At 39.8% G+C, this 23,519-nt stretch overlaps 1 protein-coding gene across 2 annotated transcripts in view; it reads left to right on the forward strand.

Moving 5' to 3' along the window:
• Positions 1-1,423: 1,423 nt before the first annotated feature.
• The window catches only part of rab7a.S (RAB7A, member RAS oncogene family S homeolog), a 33,548-nt gene continuing 11,452 nt past the window's right edge, over positions 1,424-23,519 (forward strand). The window contains exons 1-2 of one of the 2 annotated variants that reach the window (XM_018259636.2): positions 1,424-1,576; positions 20,397-20,458. In XM_018259636.2, the coding sequence (XP_018115125.1) occupies positions 20,406-20,458 (53 nt within the window). In that variant the 5' untranslated portion in view covers positions 1,424-1,576; positions 20,397-20,405. 2 annotated transcript variants of the gene reach the window in all.

Consider the following 23,519-nt stretch of genomic DNA (forward strand, 5'->3'; position numbering starts at 1 on the left):
TGTTAATGAAGGTGACTTGCCCTTTAACATGTGTCTAACTTTTCCCAAGAGACTTCCTAATCTACTGTAAATTGTTACAATTATGTATTTGCTTATCTCAAAATTGTTACAAAAGTATTTTAGCTGCACCTAGTGGCTGTTCTGGGCTCTCTGCTAAAAGCCAATTAAGTTAGAAACTTTGTATCTGTTTCTGGCTATTCAGTGCAGAGAAAGTCGGGACTTTTCAGTACAAACGTGGGTCTGCAGGTTGAGCTGTCAAAAGCTTGACGGTCCCACTGAAAATGGGACAGTTTGGAAGGTATGCTGCTGTGTAGCCACAGGTAGGGCCGGGTACAAAAAGGGGCGGATGTGACGTCAAAGGGGGTAGCGTTGTGTAGTAAAGGGGCGGAGCCACGGCGTGGCCAGGACAAAAACGGAGGGATAAAAAGCTACGTTTACAGGGGATTGGGGGCGGGCCGAGGGGTCTTTTTAAGGGTATTACAAATTTACCGGCAGCTACATTGCCAGTAAATTTGTAATACCGGCCTCGGCCTTGTCAGGTGTTTTACCGGCTAGGCCGGTAAAATACAGGCTGGGTGGCAACACTAGCCACGGGGCAACCATTCAAAGCTGAAAAAGGACAAAAGGCACAGGGTACTCGGCAGATAAAAGATAAGCTCTGTAGTATGTAGTAAGTAAAGTTTCTGAAGCAAACACACCAGTTTTACCAGCGCAGGGCAACACTACATTAGATTGTCATTTCTTTAAAACACTTTTTTTTTATTTTTTGGTGTTATTGTTCCTTTAAGGCTAACTTAAGGGACCAAGATGTTTTGCTGGCATTGTTCTTCTCTGCAAAATTAGGTTCTCTGAAGGCTTCCAAACATTCAAAATGGCAGTCTGGCTGGCACCAATCCTGATTGTATTCATTGGAATGTGCCCTGGCTGACATACAGGCCACACCCACAAACAGGGTGTGTCACTTCCTTCTGTGAACCAGTCCTGGACTAGAAAGGTGTGGCTGTTCGTTGGCTGTTGAAAGCTACCACACAGTCACTATTTAGTGGACTGGTGAGGGCTGTTTTGGGCCTTTCTGTACTTGGAATGCCAAGGCCTGTTTTGCCTGTGCTCTGGACAAGGATTTTAATCATTTAGAATCATGAAAATGAAACAGATCTACAAATAAAATGGATTCTTTTGCCAAATTACCAGTATAAAAATAATGCCATGTCTTACAATGAACTTATTTATCTGGTGTTATTCTATATTTTTGCTGCAAAGTATATTATTCTCCCTTCCCACATCTGCAGTCCCCAGGTAATATGGCGGCAAGGCGGTGACACCGCAAGTCACGTGGTGTTTTCCCTTTCACGCCCTTTTTTCTTCACGCCCCTTTCACGTTAGCCAATGGGTAATTAGGATGAGGCGTTGACGTCAGTAGCCCCATGACAGGGTGTCACTTCCGTTGGAAAGAGAAGGGCTGGCAGGGGTAGGAAGCGGAGACAAGAAGCGGGCCCGGCGTATACTACCAGACCGGCCCGGGACATCCAGACGCGTCAACAACCACTCGTAGCGTAGCTGGTGAGAAGGGCATGAGGTATTTGGGCAGTGGGCATCTAGTTATGGCACTGATTTGAACCCAGCGCGCGGAGGCCTTATATCGAGGCCCAGGAAAGACCCATGTTGGAGAGTGTTCGGTACAATCACTGCGTTAGGCATATCGCCGTAACTGTGATACTATTCCTAAAGGCCAACTGAACTCAGTCGCTGTACTACAGCTCCCAGCATCCCCCACAGAATGTGACAGCCATGGGGGGGATTGTTGTGGGAGGCCCCAGATTGGGCTGATTTTGTTATGGCTATCTACGAGGGAGGCCGACGTATTAAACGTTTATAGGCCCAGGAGGTAACCATGTGATTTCGAAAGCAGCCCTGGCCCTCCAGCTGTGCCAATCGGGGATCTTTTGTTGTTTGACAGCGACTCCCCATTCTAGAAGCTTTCAGGGGGGATATTGAAAGTTTTATTCCTGTAGCAAGTGGAACCCACATATCTAATAAAGATCCACTTTGTTTTCTATTCTCCTTTCTATTCCCCACCATTCCCTTTTGTTCATATGTCGGATAATACCCTTTTTATGTTCCTTTCTCTCCTTTTTATCTGTCTGCAACACTCCAATCTCAGCATCACTCATTCTTATGAACCTCCAGCCTGATCATTCACTTTAAAATCCCAAAACACCTTTCTAGTAATAGCACGTATGTAAAAACACATTGTCCACATGACCTGGGGCTTTCTGGATAACAGATCTTTCTGTAATTTGGATCTTCATATTTTTCTAAACTGGAAAATCATGTGAACATCAAATAAACCCAATAGGCTGGTTTTGCCTTGAACAAGGATTCATTTGAATGAAGTACAAGGTACTGTTTTATTATTGAAAAAGGAAATCATTTATACAAATTTAGATTATTTGGATAGAATGGAGACTATGGGAGATGCCATTCTGTAATTCGGAGTTTTCTGGATAATACGTTTCCAGATAACAGGTCCCATACCTGTATATCTATATATCCTAGATGGCCATTACTTCCCCAATTCTTCATGGTTTTTAATCCATCAACCCACCAGCTCACCTACTTGTTTTATATATTTATTGCATGAAAGAAGTTTCATAATTACCCAATTAGTTGTTGTGTAGGCTGACTTTTCACCTATTGGAATAAAAGTAATTACTTAACTCTTCCTATACTTTTTTTTTTTTTACCCATTTCTAAGCCCAGCCCATATGTGTAATCCCTCCCTATCACTGTTCCACTTTCTGTTCTCTTTTATGCAGCATTGCATATTTGTTTCTTTACATTTTGAGTCTGGTTTTTGGTAAGAAAAACAAGTCAACTTCTAGACATTTTGGGGCCTGGAAAATAATTTGTTGTGGAGCCCAGTAACATCGAGTTAAACTGGCCATAGATGTAAAGATCTTTAAAAAATCTTCTCTTTATCGTAAGACCACGATTATCTCGAAACGTTCGTTTAATTGTACGATGTGTCCATCAACTAAAAAGACCATTTAAGGCGACATTTCCAGCAAAACTTAGGGTAGCTGCCTGCTTGTCCCTGCAAACATAGATTGTACTGGGACTGATAAAGATTTTTTAACCTGGCCAATCAATTTTCTGACAGATGTTGGACGAAAAATTGTAAGATGTATGATCGCTCAAATCCCACTAACTTCACGATAATTTGACGGATTGGTCAGATTTCGCTAAAATTGGTCTTTCAGCAAATAAAAATCTTTGCATCTATGGGGACCTTTACTCCACTGCTGTGCCCTATTTCCCATCGGAGCACTGTGAAATATTTGTCAGTCTCTGTACCTCTTTACGGCTCCTTTGATTGCTGCCTTGCCCTTAGCTAGTCTTATTTCACTAAATACAAAAGATTTGGGACTTCCTTATATCCCTATTGGCTCTAATCACAGCCTTTTCTTTTGTTATGTTAATGTGCTTTATAATGGGATGTTGTCTTTCCTTCACTGGCTAATTGATACATCTTGTTAGTGTATCCTCCTACACCTATAGGTATCAGAATTTTTTTTTTTTTTCTTGGTTGCATTACTATATACTTTCTTACAAATTTCTTATAAATATTTATATTTTTTCAAATTATTTGCCTCATTCTTCTGCCTCTTTCCAGTTTTCAAATGGGGGCACAGGCCCCAATCTATAAAACTAATGCTCTGTAGGCTACAAATTATTTTATTGCTATTTTTATTACTTATACTTCTATTCAGTCTCTACCCTATTCATATACCCGTCTAGTATTCAAATCAGTGTATGGTTGCTAGATTTGGACCCTAGCGATTGGATTTCTGAAAATTGCAAACTGGAGAGAGCTGCTGAATAAAAAGCTAAATAACTAAAAATTTGCAAATAATATAAAAAATTAAACCCAATTGCAAATTCTTATAATATCACTCTCTATATCATACTTAAAGGTGAACAACCAGTACAGTGAAGACATTGCTATTTTGTGAAATCTAGCATTTCATCTTTTGTTTTTTATTGTTTATGAATAATTTAACTTCTCCTGCAGCTCTCTTGGAATTCCAGCCATTGATTTAATTGCAAGGCTTTCTATTGAATCTAGCAACCATGCATTATTTGAATAACAGGCTAGAAAATAATTAAAAAGTAAGTCAATAACAAAAAAAACTATTGCCATATAAGGCTAGTGTCTTGTTTGTTGCAGGGGTCAATAACCTCATCAGTGAGGTAGTTTTTTAAATTGGAAGCTGGAAATATTCAGAACTGGGAGCCAATTTATTAAATAACTATAAAAAAAATGAAGACCATTTGAAATGTTGCTAAGAAAAGGCCATTCTATAACATACTAATAGTTAACATACCCCTTTAGTGATATGTGTCACACATTTATCACAGGGCCATGCATTGGTGAGTGGTTAGAGTACCTTACAGTTTATATCTATTGCCTTAGATATATTTGCAGAACCAAATTTGAATTTGTTTCACACCAGATGGTGTAGTGATTATTAAACTGAACATTTTTTTTCCAACATTTCTCTGTTTATATTATTATTATTATAAAATGGTCATAGACCCAGTCCTTGTTAAATACATTGTATGAAGCATTCTGGGATGCTTTAAAAATATTTTGAAGATGACTCCCAGCCCTTGGATACACAGATATCCACTAATTTTGTTAAACGTGTTGTGTAACTAAGTAGCATTTCTGGGCAGTTCTTTCATACCGTTGCCTTGCTTGTCTTCAAAACTCTGTTTCTTAATGCACATTCCTTTCATCTTTTTCTCATGGCAAAGTTGCCTCTGAGTAGTACTCATTTATTTTTAAGTAAATATCTTTCGGTAATTTGTATTGACCAGATGCTTGGGGTTAACCGATTACTTCGTTTGTTTCCAATGGAATAATGTCAAGGTGGTTTAGCCACAAATGGGCTGATAAAGGATTTTTTGGAATTTTTTTTTTAAATCCTCTTATTTATGACCTTGGAACCAATGTGGCTTGGACAGGGCTGTAAGGACTGGTGGATCGACATTACATATATATTTTGGTTGGGAAAAGCACTTTGTATATACAGTGGGATCGGTTATCCAGAAAGTTCCAAATTACAAGATGCTCTCCCATAGACTCCATTATAATCAAATAATTCAAATCTTCAAAAGTGATTACAATTTTCTCTGTAATAATACAACCTTGTACTTGATCCGAACTAAGATATAATAAATATTTACTGAACAAGCCTATTGGGTTTACATTATTTTATATGATTTTTTAGTAGATTTAAGGTAGAGAGATACAAATTACGGAAAGATCACTTATCCGGAAACCCCCAGGTGCTGATAATTCTGGATAATGGGTCCAATACCTGTACAAATATTTTTCATTACTTTGGGATGCTCTGTACTGTCTAATTAAACGTCACAAAGAAGTGTTTATTAGGTTAGGTATTTACACTGCATTGGTAACCTGTTCTGTATGAATTGGTGCTTTGTATCTAGTTTTCTTCCCGAATAGCTGTATTTAATCGTTCCACAGTAAAGTGATACAACAGTGTAACAAGGGCTTTGTATAAATATTGCTACATTTTGTGCTTTAATTATGCAACATGATTTACGGGTTTTTTTTTCTTTAATTCTTGCCGCCTGTGTGTAAAAACCACCAAGCGTCGTAATGTTGCAGGGTGCTTCATATATTTATGGCCAGCATTGTTTCTATTTCAATTGATTCCAAAAATCAATACGAACAGCTGTTTCATGGGCAGAGGGAATGGAATAGTCACAAATGATTTATTGTTTAGTATGGAAAATTATAATCTGGGTTGCTATTTTTATTGCTAATGTGCTGAAAAATTTCTCAAATGTGAGAAATATGAATAGTTAGGATAGCTTTGTAAATAGCATGCTTTCTACTGTGTGAATCAGGTGCAGTGTGGGCATAAGACGGGATAACTAATTAGTGGGGGGGAAAATTCTGTTAATTGCAGCGTGGGGTTAACGGGTTCATAAAAACCTAATTGATTAGTCGTTTGATTCCTGAGCAAGTTTAACATTTACATTTTTATTTTTATAATGTTATGATATTAATTGTTTATACCAATCCATTGCCAAGATGAGTGTGTGTTCCAGCAGATAGTGTATTTATCACCAAGGGAAGTTCTTCCTTTCGTTCATGTACTACTGGGTCTCATTATTTTATGTATTTCACTACCAAAGTCCACAGCTACCCAGTAGTGTTGTTTTCTCCATACAGTATTCCCTAAAGTAAAGTGCCACCCGTCTGATGCTCCTCTATTTGATCCTGTCTCTTTGGTTGCATATCTACTATATATTTGTCAGGTCATGGGGATATTATATGCTCACTGTGCTGTTTCAGCATTTGCTGATCTGTATAGAGCATGCTCAGTTCAATTGATTTAATTCCAAGGCAAAATGTACTTGCCTGTATTAGGCATTTGGCTCAAATATACTAATATAATAATTTTAAGATGTAAATAAACTTGCATTTATTGGAAAAAAAATGTTTTGGTCTGCCAGAGCTTTAATATCATATAATTTAAGGGCTTTCTATGTGGTTTGACTGGTTCTGCCAAATTTGAATCATCAAGGAGCATCCTTAAGTACCCGCACTCCACTCCTTTTGAACTATGCATAACAAGGTTTGAACTAGCACCCGCAGCAATCGAAGACTGGTTTAGAGTGCAAGCATTTGGTCACGTGTGTGTGTAAATTACTTTTGGGGGGCTCTTTTAACTGTTAAATATCCTGAACAATCTAATAAACAATCTAAATAATGTTTAGTTGGACTGTGTGTTGTACATCCTGTTATGAGTGTAAAATGACAGTGTCTAAGCAGTAGATTATAGACAGAATCGTATGTTAGTTGTTTCTAAATATAAAGACATTTTAGTAGATACTGATGTGTTCTTATAGGGTGGTATATAGGGCACAGAAACCTTACATGAGTTCTTATATCCTTATATTCTGAAGGTGTAGCAAAGTATAATAAGAATATGACTAGAAATGTTGCATTGTGTATAATTTACAAGCCAGATGATCAGTTCCCTATTAACATTAATGATCCAAGTTGTCTGTAGGATCTTATCTTCTGATCTTGTTCTTTGGGGTTTTGTTGAGCTTAGGAGTTACATCTTTAAAAGAAACTGATGCTACAGGGCCTATTATTAATACAAAATGCACTGGTTTCTGAGCTGCAATATAATGTGAATTAATTACTAATCAGACTAATAATGAGAATCTCTACATAGGAATATGTTTATACTAATTTATCTGATATGGCCAAATCTGTGGTTGCTTTACTTTTTTGAGGCTAGCGCTTGTAGATACACATCAATAAGTATTAAATAGTCTGAGCTGTTTCTGCCTGGCTTCTGTGCTTTACCATATGATCAGAGAAATTTTAGTTTATATATTATATTTTAAAAAATTAAAACTCAAATAGAACCTAAGCCGATATTACCTTGACCAGAGTCAAACCCAAGACCCCTGTACAATTTCTGCCGTTGTGCTGCCCCTTCTTGTTATATACATTCAATGACTTTCTGTTACAAACGTTACTCACTGTCACATGAAGGGTGAAAAGAAGAAGCAGAGTTTTGATGCCCAAGGGATTTGTTGCAGCACAGCTTGTCAGACAAGTCTAAGCTGTGGCCCCCACCCTATGATTGTAACTCATTCTCCTTCTATGTTGGTGTTTACTTGGACACCATAGTCTGCCAATAAAGGGAATAATGTACCTCCCCTTTAAAATATAAAAATATCAGAGGTCAGAGGAATTCCATGACACAAGGCCTAAATTAGGATACATTATTTTTTATAATACCCGGGTTTTAATGAGTCATGTGGCACAAATGACAGGCTGTTTTTATAGATTTTACAGCTTATTCATTGGTCTTGTGTATTCTGTTAAAATAGTCTACCCGGGGCCCCATACAACAAAGTTCTCTGGGCCCCCGGTCCCTCCAAGCCCCACCACAGTAAAACGGCCACACAGATAGTGCTAAAATGGAAAACCCCCCTCACATACGTTGTAAAAAGCCATTGGTGATCCGGACCCCATTTATAAGTGCAAAAAAAAAAAATTGTCAGCCAGGGTCCCACATAAAGCTTTTTTAAAAAACATTGGTGGTCAGGGCTCCCCTACAAGTTAAAAAAAAAATCATTGGTAGCCGCCCCCCCCCCAATAAATTAAAAAAAAATCATTGATGCCAGGGCCCCCCATAAAAGTTTTTAAAAAACATTGGTGGCCATGTATACCCCCCCCCTTACAAGTTAAAAACAAACAAAAAGCATTGGTGGCCAGGGGCCTATAGAGTGTTAAAAGAATACACTGGTGGCCAGGGGTTTAATAATTTAAAAAAAAAAACAAAACACATTGATGGTCAGTGGAACTTACCTTAGGCTTCTTTAATGGCTTGGGGTCTTTTCGGACTTCAGGACTTCAACTTCAGATCTTTTTGGGCTTCAGGACTTTAACTTAGGTTCTTCAGAACTTCAGGTCTTTTTGCGGCTTTGGCTCCATTCGTGCCTTTAGGACTTCAGCTCTTCTGTACTTCTGCGGTATCAAGGGGGCCCGACCAATTTGAAAAGTGCAGCACAGCCAGGCCCCCCTTTAGGCCCGGTACAGATGTACTCCCTGTGCCCCTGATGGCGGCTCCGAGTCTACCTAAAGAATATGTTGTTTGTATCCAAAAATGGTTTTCACTAGTGACACACCGAATCCAGGATTCTGCCTTTTTCAGCAGGATTCGTAATTGGCCGAATCTCTGCCGGCTGAACCGAATTCTAATTGGCATATGCAATTAGGGATGGGGAGGGAAATCGCTTGACTTTTTGTCCCAAAATAAGGAAGTAAAAAATGTTTTCCTCTTCACCCCTAATTTGCATATGCAAATTAGGATTCGGTTCGGTATTCAGCTGAATCTTTTGCGAAGGTAGTGGAAAAATAGTGGTTTCGGTGCATCCCTAGTTTTCACTGTCCTATGATACCTTTGCTCTTACTTCATGTTATGAAGCCATTTCCAGTATAGATTAATCTGATATAACCAATGTCATTTAATTTACCCTAACTAAATGGTGATATAGGTACTTAAAAGTAGATTAGTTTACATTCATTCATAGTATAGCAAATCGCCCATATTTAAACATGAGATGATTTTTTGTTTTACTATTAAAATCTGTTCATCATTCTGCCCATTTAATTGGTTTAGGCTATATACTAGTATACGGCTTCATTTTGTTGTTGCTTTGAAAGAGCTTGTTACATTTAAATTGTGACTATAGATTCTGGTCTTGTTTACAGGAGCAGTTGGTCTGGTTGTTTCCATGCCAAATATCTTTCAATTAATTCTGTTGATTTACACAGGTTTATATAGGAAAACACACTGGTTGGTTCTGTATATGATAACCAGACAGGCAATCTGCGGATCCTGGCAAATGAGTGGCTTCTGTAAGATGCCATAGAAATACACTATTTAATTGGCTGCTGGAGGGCTGTTTGGGCATCTGTTTAATTGAAATGCAAAGGCCTGTTTTTAATACCATTCTGGGTGAATGGGCATCTGGCAGGGTTAGGTGCATCTGTTTGGTGTGCTTAGTATTATTGCAAACTTCAATTCCTAGAGACATCAAGGGTTATGCTGGTATATAGACAATCCTGGGACACTGCTTGCCCTCCAGCTGGCAACCACCTACAATTCCTTACATCACAGCCTTCATCTGTTAGAAGGATGCTGGGAGTTATAGTCCAACAATATCTGGAAGACTTCCAGCTGCCCATGCCTAGTCTCCATTTATACACTTGCTTCAGCAGACAATACTCTTGGCAAGCAATATTTCTCTGCTTTCTAGGATACAAAGCTTTTGGGAAGTCCCATTCTCTTATGATATTGAATGAACTCTCTTTTGGGAAGTAGTACTACGTGGGATCCATGGGGATTCCAATGTGTGCCTTTCATTGCCTTTGTTCAGGCTCGCTCTGTCCTCCCTTGTGACTGAAGCGGCTGATGGACCGCATGACTCTCCATAAAATAATTAAGTCTTGGGGTTTTTTGGCAGCTTTAGCTGGTCTAGACTTTTTAACCCTTTCATATTTAGATGACAGTCTTCTAATGTCCCACATACCGGTAATTATTTCTACCCTTTTATGTTGGTGGCGTTAACCAGTTGACATAATCTCATTGTGAATAGTGATATTTTCCTTAGATTAAAGGGATACTGTTATCAAAATGCATCAGTTAATAGTGCTGCTCCAGCAGAATTCTGTGCTGAATTCCGTTTCTCAAAAGAGCAAACAGATTTTTTTATATTTAATTTTAAAATCTGGCATGGGGGTAGACCTATAATCAGTTTCCCAGCTGCCCCCATTCGTGTGACTTGTGCTCTGATAAACTTCACTCACTGCAAGTTGGAGTGATATCACCCCCCCCCCCCAGCAGCCAAACAACAGAACAATGAGAAGGTAACCAGATAGGAGCTCCCTGGTAGATCTAAGAAAAGCACTTGGTAGTAAAATCCAGGTCCCACTGAGACACATTCAGTTACATTGAGTAGGAGAAACAGCAGCCTACGAGAAAGCAGTTCCATCCTAAAGGGCTGTCTCTTTCTGAAAGCAAAGGACCAGGCAAAATTACCTGAGATGCACCTACACATCAATATTACAACTAAAAAAAATACACTTGCTGGTTCAGGAATGAAATTTTATATGGTAGAGTGAATTATTTGCTGTGTAAACACTGTAATTTAGAAATAAAAACAAATTCATAAAAATTGTGATGGAATCCCTTTTCAGCTTAGCAAGGTCAGCTATTCGCAGTCTATAGAATTGCATAGAAGTAATTTTTCAGGTTCATAATCAGTAACGTATTTTGCATAAGCGGTTATTCCCACATGTTGGTGCTTGGAATTGATCTCATGAACACGCACAAAATAGTGTATTATAATAATAATAATAATAATAATAAAGCAGAAGTTTATCTTAGGCTTGTGGAATCCAGTTGCATGCTGCAGCACTTTGCAGAATATTATTAGAGAGAGAGTTGGGGAAATGAAGATAAACCAGTGCTCTTTGTCTTTGCTGGCTATACCAGGGCTGGGCTAGATGCAGGGATAGCAGACGCTAGCAGAGGGATGCTGGGAGTAGCAGTCCCTCAGCGATAGGAAGTTCATCGCATCTTACAGGCTCGTGAGGCTGCTGTTTCATTGTGCACTTGGTTACAGGTCTGGGAGTTGCAAGTTACAGTGGCAAACCAACCGAGTAGAGAAAAATGGAAAATGACTCCGGCAACCTTGATCCACCCAGTGTGTGTGGCCATTTGTCATTGTTTACCAGATGCCAGAAACCTGGAGAATAGAACACTGTCGCAAAGGCAGAAAAAATAGGTCATGATCTATATTTCTGTCTGTACTTCTTTCTTTATTTCTCTACTAACAGAAGATTCCTGTTTCCTGTTTAAGGAACATCCATCAGATGCCAAAAACTGTGCCCAGCATCTCCTGAATACTACAAAATACACAGAATTGAGAATATATAGGGACAGGCACAGACTGGCAATCTGTGGGTTCTGGTAAATGCCAGAGGGGCTGCTGTATGGTTCAATAGAAAGGTACCATATAGTGGGCTGGTCGGTGGCTGTTTGGGCTGGCGGGGGGCTGTTTGGGCCTCTGTGTACTTGGAATGGCAGTGCCTATTTTGACTCCCAGACCAGGCCTGTATAGGGAACACAATATTGTCAGGCATGGCTGCCATGAATTATGGAATAGGTAGAAGGGAGAGGAAAGTACTTTTTCCTCCCTCAGTGCTCAATAAAGCAAACAGGCACAGTATTAGTATGAGTTGCCATACTGGTTACTCTGGGAATGTGCACTTAAACATTGTATAGCAGCAACAAGCAAACTGTGTCCTCCACTGGGGAACTGTCCGGAAAAATGGTTATGCAAGCAAGTATTTTCCTCTTTTAGAAGCCAGAAAGGTTACGTAGAAAAATCCCTTCAAAACCCCTGTATTTGCACGCAACCAGCAGAATGTTGAACTGAAAAGCTCCGATGAGTAAAATCACATGGCCGAGCTGCTTGCTGAATTCCCTGAATCCACTGCCTGTGATTGAAGAGGGTTGGGTGTATTCTCTGTAACTACAGAAGAGGGTTTCATACAACCCTTCTAACTGACCAAATCGATTGCCTGCTTGCACTCAGTCCTGTGTTCAGTTCCGGTAGATGCTCACAAGTCACTGATGGGGGTTGATTCTTATGCCATGATGGCCGGCAAAACTTCCCTTTATTTATTTCATTTTGGGTAAAAGAGTATATATCGCATATACACATTACAATAGTGAAACTAATAGTTGTTGGTATGTAAGAGCGAGCTGCGCTCATTAGAGCTTACAATATGTTTTTGGAATTTAATGGCAACTAAAATGTGAAGCTCCTGTGTCATTCGGGCCAAAAAGGATCCTGCTTTTTAGAAATACCAATGGGTTCAGTTATTAATGGGCAGAATCACAAACACTGCATTAATTGTTGCAACTGGTTGATCAGAGCTTGTCTCCCTGCAGATAAGTATAATGCTCTGGTCCATGGTAGCAGGCTTTCCAAACGGCCCCATTCACAGCAAGGGCTGTCACATAGGTTTGGCTTTTCACATGGGTTTTGTGCTGGGTAAAGTTTTTTTCCTTCAGGAAAATCTACACATAATTATATATTCATATATACAATATGTATTCCATGAAACATTTTTACAGAAGCTTATAGGACCGTGCACTTCTGCAAAGTCCTATTTGTTTCTGTTAAAAGTGTTGTGTTATTGCAAGCAAGGTAGATAGTGGGGGGCCGGGTAGAGAAATTCTCTACACAAAGAGACTTTAACCCGCACCCTCCCAACCAGCACCCGGCCCTGGCATGCCGCCCACCCTCTATTTATAGGCCTGCCCCACAGGGACATCACAAAAGGGACGGGCACCAAGAGGTATAGGGGCCCCACGAGGCCCTAATTCATATACAATTTCAATAAATATTGGTAAAATAAGTCAACCTCTAGACATTTTGGGTGCCTGAAAAACAATTTTCTCTGGGGCCCAGTAATATAGTGAATAAAGTACCCCCTCTTGTAAAATATAAGGATATTATTAGTTACCGAGGAGTTTCATGACCATATAAAAACACGAGGCCGAAGGCCGAGTGTTTTTATACAGGTCATGGAACTCCGAGGTAACTTCTAATATCCTCATATTTTACAACTGGGGGTACTTTATTTATTATAATACACAAATTTTAGTGAGTCATGTGACAGAAATGACATCACTACTCACCGTTTATAACTGATGACATCACTACTCACCGTTTATAAGGATATAATTTACAGGATATTCATGGCTTTTGTGTATTATATCTAGTTATACCACTGGTTTAGCTCTTTACTTGCTCTCCCGGCCCCACGGCCTAACACCGCAGATTTTGTGCACGAGCCGGGTCACGCAGGTATTGCATCACATCACTAAAGGTAGGGGCAGGCATTGAGATAAATAGGACTGTATTAATAAAATGATATATTTATTAGGTAATGATAGTGCACAGAAAAAAGTTGCTTTCCATTGTCGTGGTGCTTGTTCATACTTTCTTTTATTGCCAGGCACCTTGGTGTAAATCTGCATTTCCGGCCTGGGGTTATACCAGTGAGTACCACAGAGCGCTTTTCTTCCGTCTTCTGCTTTCTTCACGCGGCTGCGCATGCACAGTAGAAAGGCCGAGCTTTAACTAAAAAGTTGGATATTTAGTTCAACTCCCCATGCGTCTGCCCCTGGAAATTTGATGCAAGAAGAAGCCGGAAGAGAATCGCTCTGTGGTGCTCGCTGGTATAACCCCGGGCCAGTTTCAGGGAAGTCAATACAATCACTTGGGGGTGCCTTACATTTGCCACCCCCAAGTGCAGGATGCCTTTCCTTCACCTTTAAAGGACCAGTCATACCAAGAAAATCGAGCATTTCTCTGCATTTAAATTCAGCGCTGGATTTGTTTGCCGGCCGCCCCTAGGCCGCGAGGTCCCACCAGGCGGCCGCGCAGTCCTAGCGCCCGCCTACACTTCCCCTTCCCAGCGCGCCGGCGAAAAAGCGCAGGCGCATCTGGTGTAATTGAATGGGGACGCACATGTCCCCATAATGCGGCTGGGCGGCATGCCGCCCCTATTTTTTTCCGGCTTGGGCCTATGTGGCCTCGCCACAAATCCGGGCCTGTTTAAATGAAATTTCCTGTTGTAACCACTGGGGTAGTCATTTACATAGCACATCAGAGTTCAGCTCTGTAGAACACAATAGTTTAGTATTTTGCCAGGGGTCAAATATCATTCATGGCTCTCCGTAGAACTAGAGAATAAAAGCCTTTCTCAAATATAAAATATTGTTTTATTTGGAAGCACTAGTTGTACAGAAACAAATGCTACAAAAACACAAACATTAAAACAAATCAGTGTTTGGTGTTACTGTTTTTTTTAACATTTATAGTATAAATCACTGTTCCCAAATCTACCTTCAGATGCTAGCATTGCAGACTTATTGAATATCTGCCCTGTGTGGCTGATGTATTTGATTAATTTAATTGCATTTCACTATTAAAGTAGCGCACTCCAGCAGCGCAGAGTTATGTATCTTGCAGGCTCAGTGAGCTTGGGGACCACTGCTAGTTTATATCAAGGGAGTTTCTTCTGTTTCTTTTCCTTTTAATATCATCAATGTGGATGTTTTACCTTTCCAGTACAGAAAGTGTAGAGGCAGTATCCGTTTTATTTATACTGCAAGTGCAGCTGTCATTCAGTAGTGCACCGTGCGGTGTCTACTAACCACAGCCATAGGATGTTATAGGGGAATAAAAGCACTGCTATCTGACTTTGCAATCTGGCTTATAATAGGTTGCATGCGAGTCACAGACCCCTTCCTGTAGCATTGGCTGGGTTTATGCTGTGCCTGTGCACTGCCAACTCCACTGTTTAGTTACCTGTGAAACTTATCCTTGTGGAATATAAATGCAGGCCCCTTCCTTGTTTTTGGTTTATTCAGGAGCACGTGGCACAGTGTCTCAGTTGAGTTGGGCCTAAGCTGGGGATTTTGACCGGGTTTTCTCTGCTCGCTCAGTACTTCTCAGCATTGAGACCAGTGAATTGTGCAGGATGTGAGCGCAAAATTGTTTTTTTTTTGTTTACTTTTATCTGTAAAAGTAGAACTCTTGCAGCCCATACTTTTATAGTGTTATTGCTGGCACTTATCTGAATAGAAGTAGTCACTATAAAGCACCATTGTGTAAAGATACAAGAGAGGACAAAGAGATGGCCCAGACATTAACAATTATTTAACTAATAAACTGCAGGATATGTTATTGCTGGTTTGTGGATATTTCTGGATAATGGAACCATTCCCACCCTGCCCCCATATACCCATTAACCTCTGAAGAGCCAACCTGAAATATCCAGCACAGAATCCAGTGCTATGTACCACACTACATAAAGCATTAAAGGACAACTAAACCCTTTTTATGAAAATCCCCTACCCCTCTCCCTGCTCCCCCCAGCCTAGATTTTACCCTGGGTAATTGCGCCTGACTCTTTACTTACCCCTCGTTGCAGATTCAGGTCATCAGAGTTCATGGGCACCAACTTCTTCTCTTCAGTAATCTTCGGGTCTTCTTCCAGTGCTTTGGCAATCTCCTTGGCTTTCGGCACATGCGCAGTTGTTTGGGACCGGCAGATTGCGCCAACTGGGTATGCGCCGACCAAAGAGATGATGCCCGTGAACTCTGATGCCTTGAATCTGCAACGAGTGGTAAGTAAAGAGTTAGGGGCATTTACCCAGGGTAACACCTAGGCTGTGGGGGAGCAGGGAGGGCAGTCTATGTAGGGGATTTTAATAAAAAGGGGTTGGTTCTCCTTTAAGATCTTATGATGTAACGCACTTAGTCGTATCAGTATTATTGATACATTATGCAATAAAACCACATTTTAGGTACATGCATGAAATCTGTTATCCAGAACGCTCCGAATTACAGAATGCCTGTCTCCCATAGACTCCATTATAAGCAAATAATCTAAAGTTTAAGAAACGATTTCCTTTTTCTCTGTAATAATAAAGCAGTACCTTGTACTTGATCCCAACTAAGATATAATTAATCCTTATTGGAAGCAAAATCAGCAAAATTTTGTTTATTTAATGTTTACATGATTTTCTTGTAGACTTATGGTATGTAGATCCAAATTACGGAAAGACACATAATCCGGAAAGCCCCAGGTCCCGAGCATTCTTGATAATATGTTCAATACCTGTGCATTTTCAGGTACAGTTCATTTAAATGAGGAAAGGTTGTATTCCTGATAATAATATCCAAAACTCCCCCCAAAAAAGTGCTTTTAAGCAATCTGTCTTTGGCCTTTTATACAGTTAATGGAACCCCTCAGTGACTTATAATATCTTTATATTTTACAATAGAAGGTACGTTTTTCACTTTTTTCCCCTCTACTTCCTTCATGTGCAATACCATGTGACCTGTACCACATGGTTTAGATCAGTGCATGTGCTTTAAATAAATCATGTGACTTGCTCCCAGGCCTGATTTTGTATTAGAAGGGATGAATAAAGATTCCAGCATATGGGCAAAGAATGCCAGGGCAGGCTATCTGGCATTAAAGGGGTTGTTCACCTTTGAGTCAACTTTTAGTATGATGTAGAGTGTAATATTTTTTTTAGTTATTTAGCTTTTTATTCAGCAGCTCTCCAAATGCAGTTTGTCATCTGGTTGCTAGAGTACTAATTACCCTAGTGACCATGCACTGATTTGAATAAGACAGGAATGTTGATCGGGCAAGTTTAAAAATCCCTAGGGGCCCCGATTGGATCAGCCCGATATCGCCCACCTAAATGTTTTGCTTGGGTTGGAATACATGATTAAACAGTATGGTGATTATTCTGCAGTGTATATTTTCACATTCCTGGTGATTATTTGCTGAACTCCAAAACACTCAATTAACATTTCTGCATAGACTTTTGAGGTGCCAGTGCCCATACCCACAAATTCATCCGTGAGTGTTTCTGATTGGTGATTGTGCCGTGTACTATGCCCTAAGGGTTTGTATTCTGTTTCAGCTGTAAAGTTATGATCTGGCCAAATCCTTTAAAAAAAAATAAAAATGCAGTTATTAGGCCAAATTCAGATATGTCTTGATATGTGCTTCTCGAACATTAACTAGTGAACTTACACCCTGCTGTTAGACTGAAACTGCTTGAACCCCTGTATTCAGTGCAGGCTGATTCTATGGCACATGTACCAGAGATCAACCCAAATTGTTTAGTACAAGGGGCAGTTAGACCATATTCTGCAACAGAGCATATCCATTGCCGCACATGCTGATCATTTTGAGAGCACTTGTTTGTGGCCTTGTTGCTCAATACCTGAGGCTCCTCTTATTCCTTCCAAGAAGTGTTAGAGTGCGATGTTGGTAACAGGATTGCAAAACAAACTCTAACTTTGATGTATGTTAAAGGGGAAGTTCACACTTTCATTCAACAGAATACAGATGCACTGGTGTAATGTCTGTTGTTTATTTTTCATTAAAGGGATTGTTCACCTTCAAACAGTTACACTCTATTCTCTTTGTGACTGTTTTTCTAATATTAAAGTGTAAATATCTGTAATTGTTTTAAAATGATACATTTTAATTGATACTACTGAGCAGAATCCCTGAGTTTCATTAAAGGTAGATATTAGAATTGATACAATAGTTGCTAATATTACACATAGACTGCTGAGAAATGTACCAACTAATGGAGCAAATTGTAACAGTTCAGAATCTGCACCTGGATCTCTGAGCTGCCAGACTGAAATGCCAAACAGGAGTATTCAACTTTAAACTTAAATGTTGGAAAAAACTGTAAAAAATAAAATATCGAAAGCAACTGAAAAAAGTCTTTAATGTATGTAGGAGTCTGATGAGTAATTTTTTTTCATATGCAACTAGGATGCACAGCCGGTTTTGAACTTTGTGGATATATAGTGAATAAAGTACCCCTCTTGTAAAATATAAGGATATTATAAGTTATCGAGGAGTTTCATGACCATATAAAAACACGAGGCCGAATGTCCGAGGTGACTTCTAATATCCTCATATTTTGCAACTGGGGATACTTTATTATAATACACAAATTACAGTGTGTCACGTGACAGAAATGACATCAGAACTCACCGTTTATAACTGAAAAAATGTGAGAATTTTATTTCAACGTTTCAGCACACTGACTTGGGCTGTCTTCAGAAAAAAAGTTTTTTTTCACTTCCTGAAGATGGCCCAAGTCAGTGTGCCGAAACGTTGAAATAAAATTCTCAAATTTTTTCACTATATCAAGTCCTTGTAGTGCGGTTTAATTTTTGGTGCCGAGAGAGGAATAGTGAATATAAACTTGATTATTTCAGAAACCATGCAGAATTTTCAATTTATTGTATTTAGAAAGTTTCTTACTTCAGTATGAGGAAACTTATATTAAATCTTTATTTTTGCGATAGTCCCCTTTAATGAAAGGAGTATGACAAACTGACAGTAGGGGCAGAAAATAGCCCTTTGAGTGTCTGCATCTTGTGCAGAATATGCAATAACCATAGACAGGAGGGGATGCAGGTATTGGCACTGGTCTAGACACATGCCAGCAATGAATCCAGCAATGAATGAAAAGCCAATACCTCTTTCTGCATCAAACGGGGTGATCCCAAGCTTTATTCCATGTTGCTCTTAACACTGTTCACAAGATCAAACGTTTCGGGACAACATGGCCCTTCGATGAATAAAAGATATTAGATGGATTTCAAGAATGCATATAATAAATACCCAGAAGGACATCACTTACAGCTTTACCAGCCTTGTAGGTGAATACCCCTGAGGCCTCAGCTTCCTCCTGACTGCCAAATGCTGTTGAGGCAGTTTCATAAGTGAGGCACAAGTTCATGAATCATCTCTTCGTTGCAATTAAACTAATATGTCTCAAGTGGAAATTTTGTGTGTGGCAGTAGAGATGGCATGCTGTGGGTTATTCTCAGTGGGCAAGGCACATGGTACAATAACAATAATTCATGTGGTTTTGGTGTCCGGTTTGTAAAGGATAAATTCCCCTCTGCTGATAACTTCTGTGTGTTGTAGTGTATTGAATGTGCCTGTGGCAATCCTTCAGCGAGTACTGGGAATAGTTAGAAGGCTGCTGGTCTCCTGCAGAACTTGCTTAGTGTTATGTTCCCATGTAGTTGGCTTCCTGTACACTTTAATGGGAAGGGACTCTCAGCTGCTCAGCTCTATAACAGAAACATTACAAATGGCTGGTGGTGTATAGCATTCCAGGCAAGGCCCACTTGTATCATTTAGGATGAGTTCTTGCTATCCTGGCTACCTGGTCACATTTTGATTAGCCAGGATGTGATTTCTGCAGGACACCCACTATTATATTTTATAGTCAATGCATATAAAAACACTCTGCAAAGAACAAAGCTGTTCATAATTCAAGGGCCCTCTGGACCAAGCTGTGAGTTCATTCATTTGCACAGTGTTTTCCTTGTTCCCATCCACACAATATTCATTGGGGCATTGTGAAGTCACATGATTGAAAGTTCCCTCTGCTGTATCATTTTTCTGTGGGGTACTATCAGTGCTAGAAATGGGATCTCATAGTTCACACCTGGAGCTGCTTGGGGTGGGGGACTGTTTCTTGGTTTTAGAAATAATGTGAGATGTATATATCATTTCTCACTCTTAGGCCATAAAAAGTAAGGGCATTCAATTCAGACATGTTTAGGTGAATCAAATTGAATTAAGGCTGCTGGCACTCAACAGCTTTACCCGAAAGCCCATCCACTGCTAGCAGTGAACTGGCAAGATGTTAGCAGGTTCTGAGCAACCAAATCCATTGAGACAAAGCAACAAACATGAATTACTAAACCTCTCTACCCTTCCATCCCTGTCTGTGGTCTTACCGATAAGGTCCTATGGAGGGCTTCAGGCTGTTGCATTAAAAACCAGGCTGGCAAAAAAAAAATGAACATTGTACAACCATGTTGCTGTGTTTGTGCTCTGCTTATTCAAGAGAAAGCCGGGGGACAGGGAGTGTTGGATTATCGGCTGGAGGCATAATTAGTTATTCATGCAGCTCAATTTGAAGTGCAGGGAAGTCCTTGGCAGATCCCTTTTAGATCCTTTATACTCTGTGCAGCTGTGATGGAAAGCTGGAAAATGAGCAGATAAACCAATAACGTACAAAAACATACCAAAAACCGTGGTCCCAAGGGGCCCTTACACCAACAGGAATCAATATGGAGATTACTGACCATTATGCTTTCTTCTTCCCATTCAGTTCTAAAAGATGACTTCCAGGAAGAAAGTGCTGCTGAAGGTCATCATCCTTGGGGATTCTGGGTAAGTGTAAATATCCCTTTATTTTTTATATTTCTGGGTAAATCACCAGTTCTGATATATCCTATTCTTAAATTGTTTTACAACATAAGGGCCATGGCACATGGGAGATTTGACTGCCTCAAAAATATGCTACCGCAAGGCAAAAAAATCTTGCCTCTTTTTCATAACGTTGTAGTTGCCTCAAGTAATTACGATTCGGCTTAATTGTGGAAAAATGCATTTTCCTGTGATTAATCTGAATCGCCGCATGTGATATCATTTACTTGTGGTGATCACAATGTTTGCAACGGGCAAGGCATTTTCGGAGAGATTTGTTACCTGGGATAGGGAAATTGCAACACGTGTGGAAAAATCTCCCCATGTGTCATTGCATTAAATGGGTTGTTTTCCTTCAAACACGTTTTTTCAGTTCAGTTGGTTTCAGATTGTTCACCAGAAATAAAGACTTTTTACAATTACTTTCTATTTCTGACCATTTTTCTAAAATTAAAGTGTGAAGTTTAATTTTTCACCTTCTAAAGCAGCTCTGGGGGATGTGGGTCACCAACACTTTTAAGGACCAGTAACAGCAAAAAATGTTTTAAAAAAAAAAATACGTTCGTATGCTATGATAAAAAAGACACCAACACATATTACCGAAACCCCGCTTGCTGCGCTTCTCTTCAGAAAAGGCGATTGGTGATCCATCTTGCGGCGCTCCATTTCTCCTCCCTGCCTTCCTTATAGGTGATAGCCAGGGAGGAGTGCCGCAGTATGGATCTTTGCCCTGTCGCCATATCTGAAGAGAAGCGCAAGCGGAGTTATTTCTTAATAAAGACTTAGCGATTTCAAAGTTTAATATGTGTTAGCGGTTTTTTTTTGTAGCATACTAACGAACTTTTTTTAGAACATTTTTGCTGTTACTGGTCCTTTAACTGCTTTAAATTGATACATTTAGGTGACACATCTGTTATCTTTATCCCTTCTGAGCTTTTAGAATTGATACAATAGTTGCTAATATTCCACAGCTGCTGCTGAGAAATGTATCAACTAATGAAGCAATTTGTAACAGTTCAGAATCTGCACCTGGATCAATGAACTGCCAAACTGAAACAGCAGAACATTACTTTTAAAATTCAGTTTTGGGAAAACCGTAGTTTGGGAGTCTGTAGATTCCAGCAAATGTCAGAGTGGCTTTTTTATATTTAAAAACATCAAAACTTTAGCAGTAACGTACATCAGGCTATGGGCCCACAGAGATGGTCTCAGCTTGAACATACACAGGCCTAGAAACAACCCCTCCACTTGTATAGAGGTCCTTTGTGTTTGCACCCGGGGCATCCCTGTGGCTCTGGGTGTAGACATGTTTATTTGCAGGCCAGAAAATGGGTTGTCTGACCATCGCCTTATATGTGACTGAGTGGTAGTGCTGTATTCACTTGCCCTTTGTACCCAGCAGCTATAGAAGCATTTTCAGTCATTAAGACCCCAGCGACAATATGTATTATGTGGAGCAAAGTGGTGGAACCATGTTCCCTTACCTTTCTCTTTAGAAACTCTAGTGAGACCAGCAAGGAAGCTTTTAAGTCCCAGCTAATTAAGAAACACCTGTGCTTGAATCATTTTCCTATAAGCTGAATGGTATACCCTTTATACCCAGGAGCTATAGAAGCATATTCAACCAATAAGCCCCAGCAATAATGTGCATTATGTCTTAAGGTGGCCATACACTGGCCGTTAAAAGCTGCAGACAGACCGAGTCGGCAGCTTATTGGCCCGTGTATGGGGCCCCTGACGGGCTTCCCCGATCGAGATCTGGCCGACTTTCGGCTAAAATAAAATCCAGGTCTCACTGCGACACATTCTGTACTTATCCTGCCAAAAATGCCTTTGATTCAGGCAAATTTCAAGCAGAATCCAGGATTTGGTTCATCCCTATACAGTTTGTCAGCGCTGTAACTGAGATAGGAGGGTTGTGAGTGGAAAGAGGGGTAGGCTTATAGGCCACCAGTGCAGTAGTGTTGGCTGCCCTGGCTCTGCTATTTGCTATTATTTTTACCACTTTTCATAATATTCGGGAATTTTATACATAAGGGCCATTTTCAATGCTTATGGGCAATAATAAGAGTGCTCTGTAGCACGTGTGGATGATAAAGCCTTGGAAAAGTAAACAAACCACCACTTGGTGTATGCCTGAGACCCCAGAAGTGACATCACTTAAAGTCCAAAGTGATGTTACATCTGGGAATATCTCCTAAAATAAACATAACTAGTGGTTTATTAAACAATCTTTTGTGAAGGCAGGTTTGCCTTTAAACTGTTAGGATGTATGTGCTTTATCTCTGTTCCTAGGGAAAGGTAATTTCCAGTGTTTAGATAAATAAGAGCAAAGTCCGAGTATTTTTGTGGAATCATTGTGTTTAACTCAGCACATGATGTAGGTAGTAGGCTGTGTTCTGTAACATACAGTCATATGAAAAAGTTTGGGAACCCCTCTCAGCCTGCATAATAATTTACTCCACTTTCAACAAAAAAGATAACAGTGGTATGTCTTTCATTTCCCAGGAACATCTGGGGTGTTTTCTGAACAAAGATTTTTAGTGAAGCAATATTCCATTGTATGAAATTAAATCAAATGTGAAAAACTGGCTGTGCAAAAATGTGGGTACCCTTGTTATTTTTCTAATTTAAATGCATGTTACTCCAACAAGAGACTGACCCTAAACACACTATGAAATCTACAAAGACATTTATGCAGAGGGAGAAGTACAATATTCTGGAATGGCCGTCACAGTGCCCCAACTTGAATATCATGGAAAATCTATGGAATGATTTGAAGCAGGCTGTCCATGCTCGGCAGCCATCAAATTTAACTGAACTGGAGAGATTTTGTATGGACGAATCGTCAAAAATAACGCTATCCAGAATCCAGACAGTCATCAAAGGCTATAGGAGGCGTCTAGAGGCTGTTACATTTGCAAAAGGACCTCAACTAAGTATTGATGTAATATCTCTGTTGGGGTGCCCAAATTTATGCACCTGTCTAATTTTTCTATGATGTATATTTTCTGTTAATCCAATA

The sequence above is a fragment of the Xenopus laevis genome, chromosome 4S (genome assembly GCF_017654675.1).
Source record: "Xenopus laevis strain J_2021 chromosome 4S, Xenopus_laevis_v10.1, whole genome shotgun sequence".
Lineage (NCBI taxonomy): Eukaryota > Metazoa > Chordata > Amphibia > Anura > Pipidae > Xenopus > Xenopus laevis.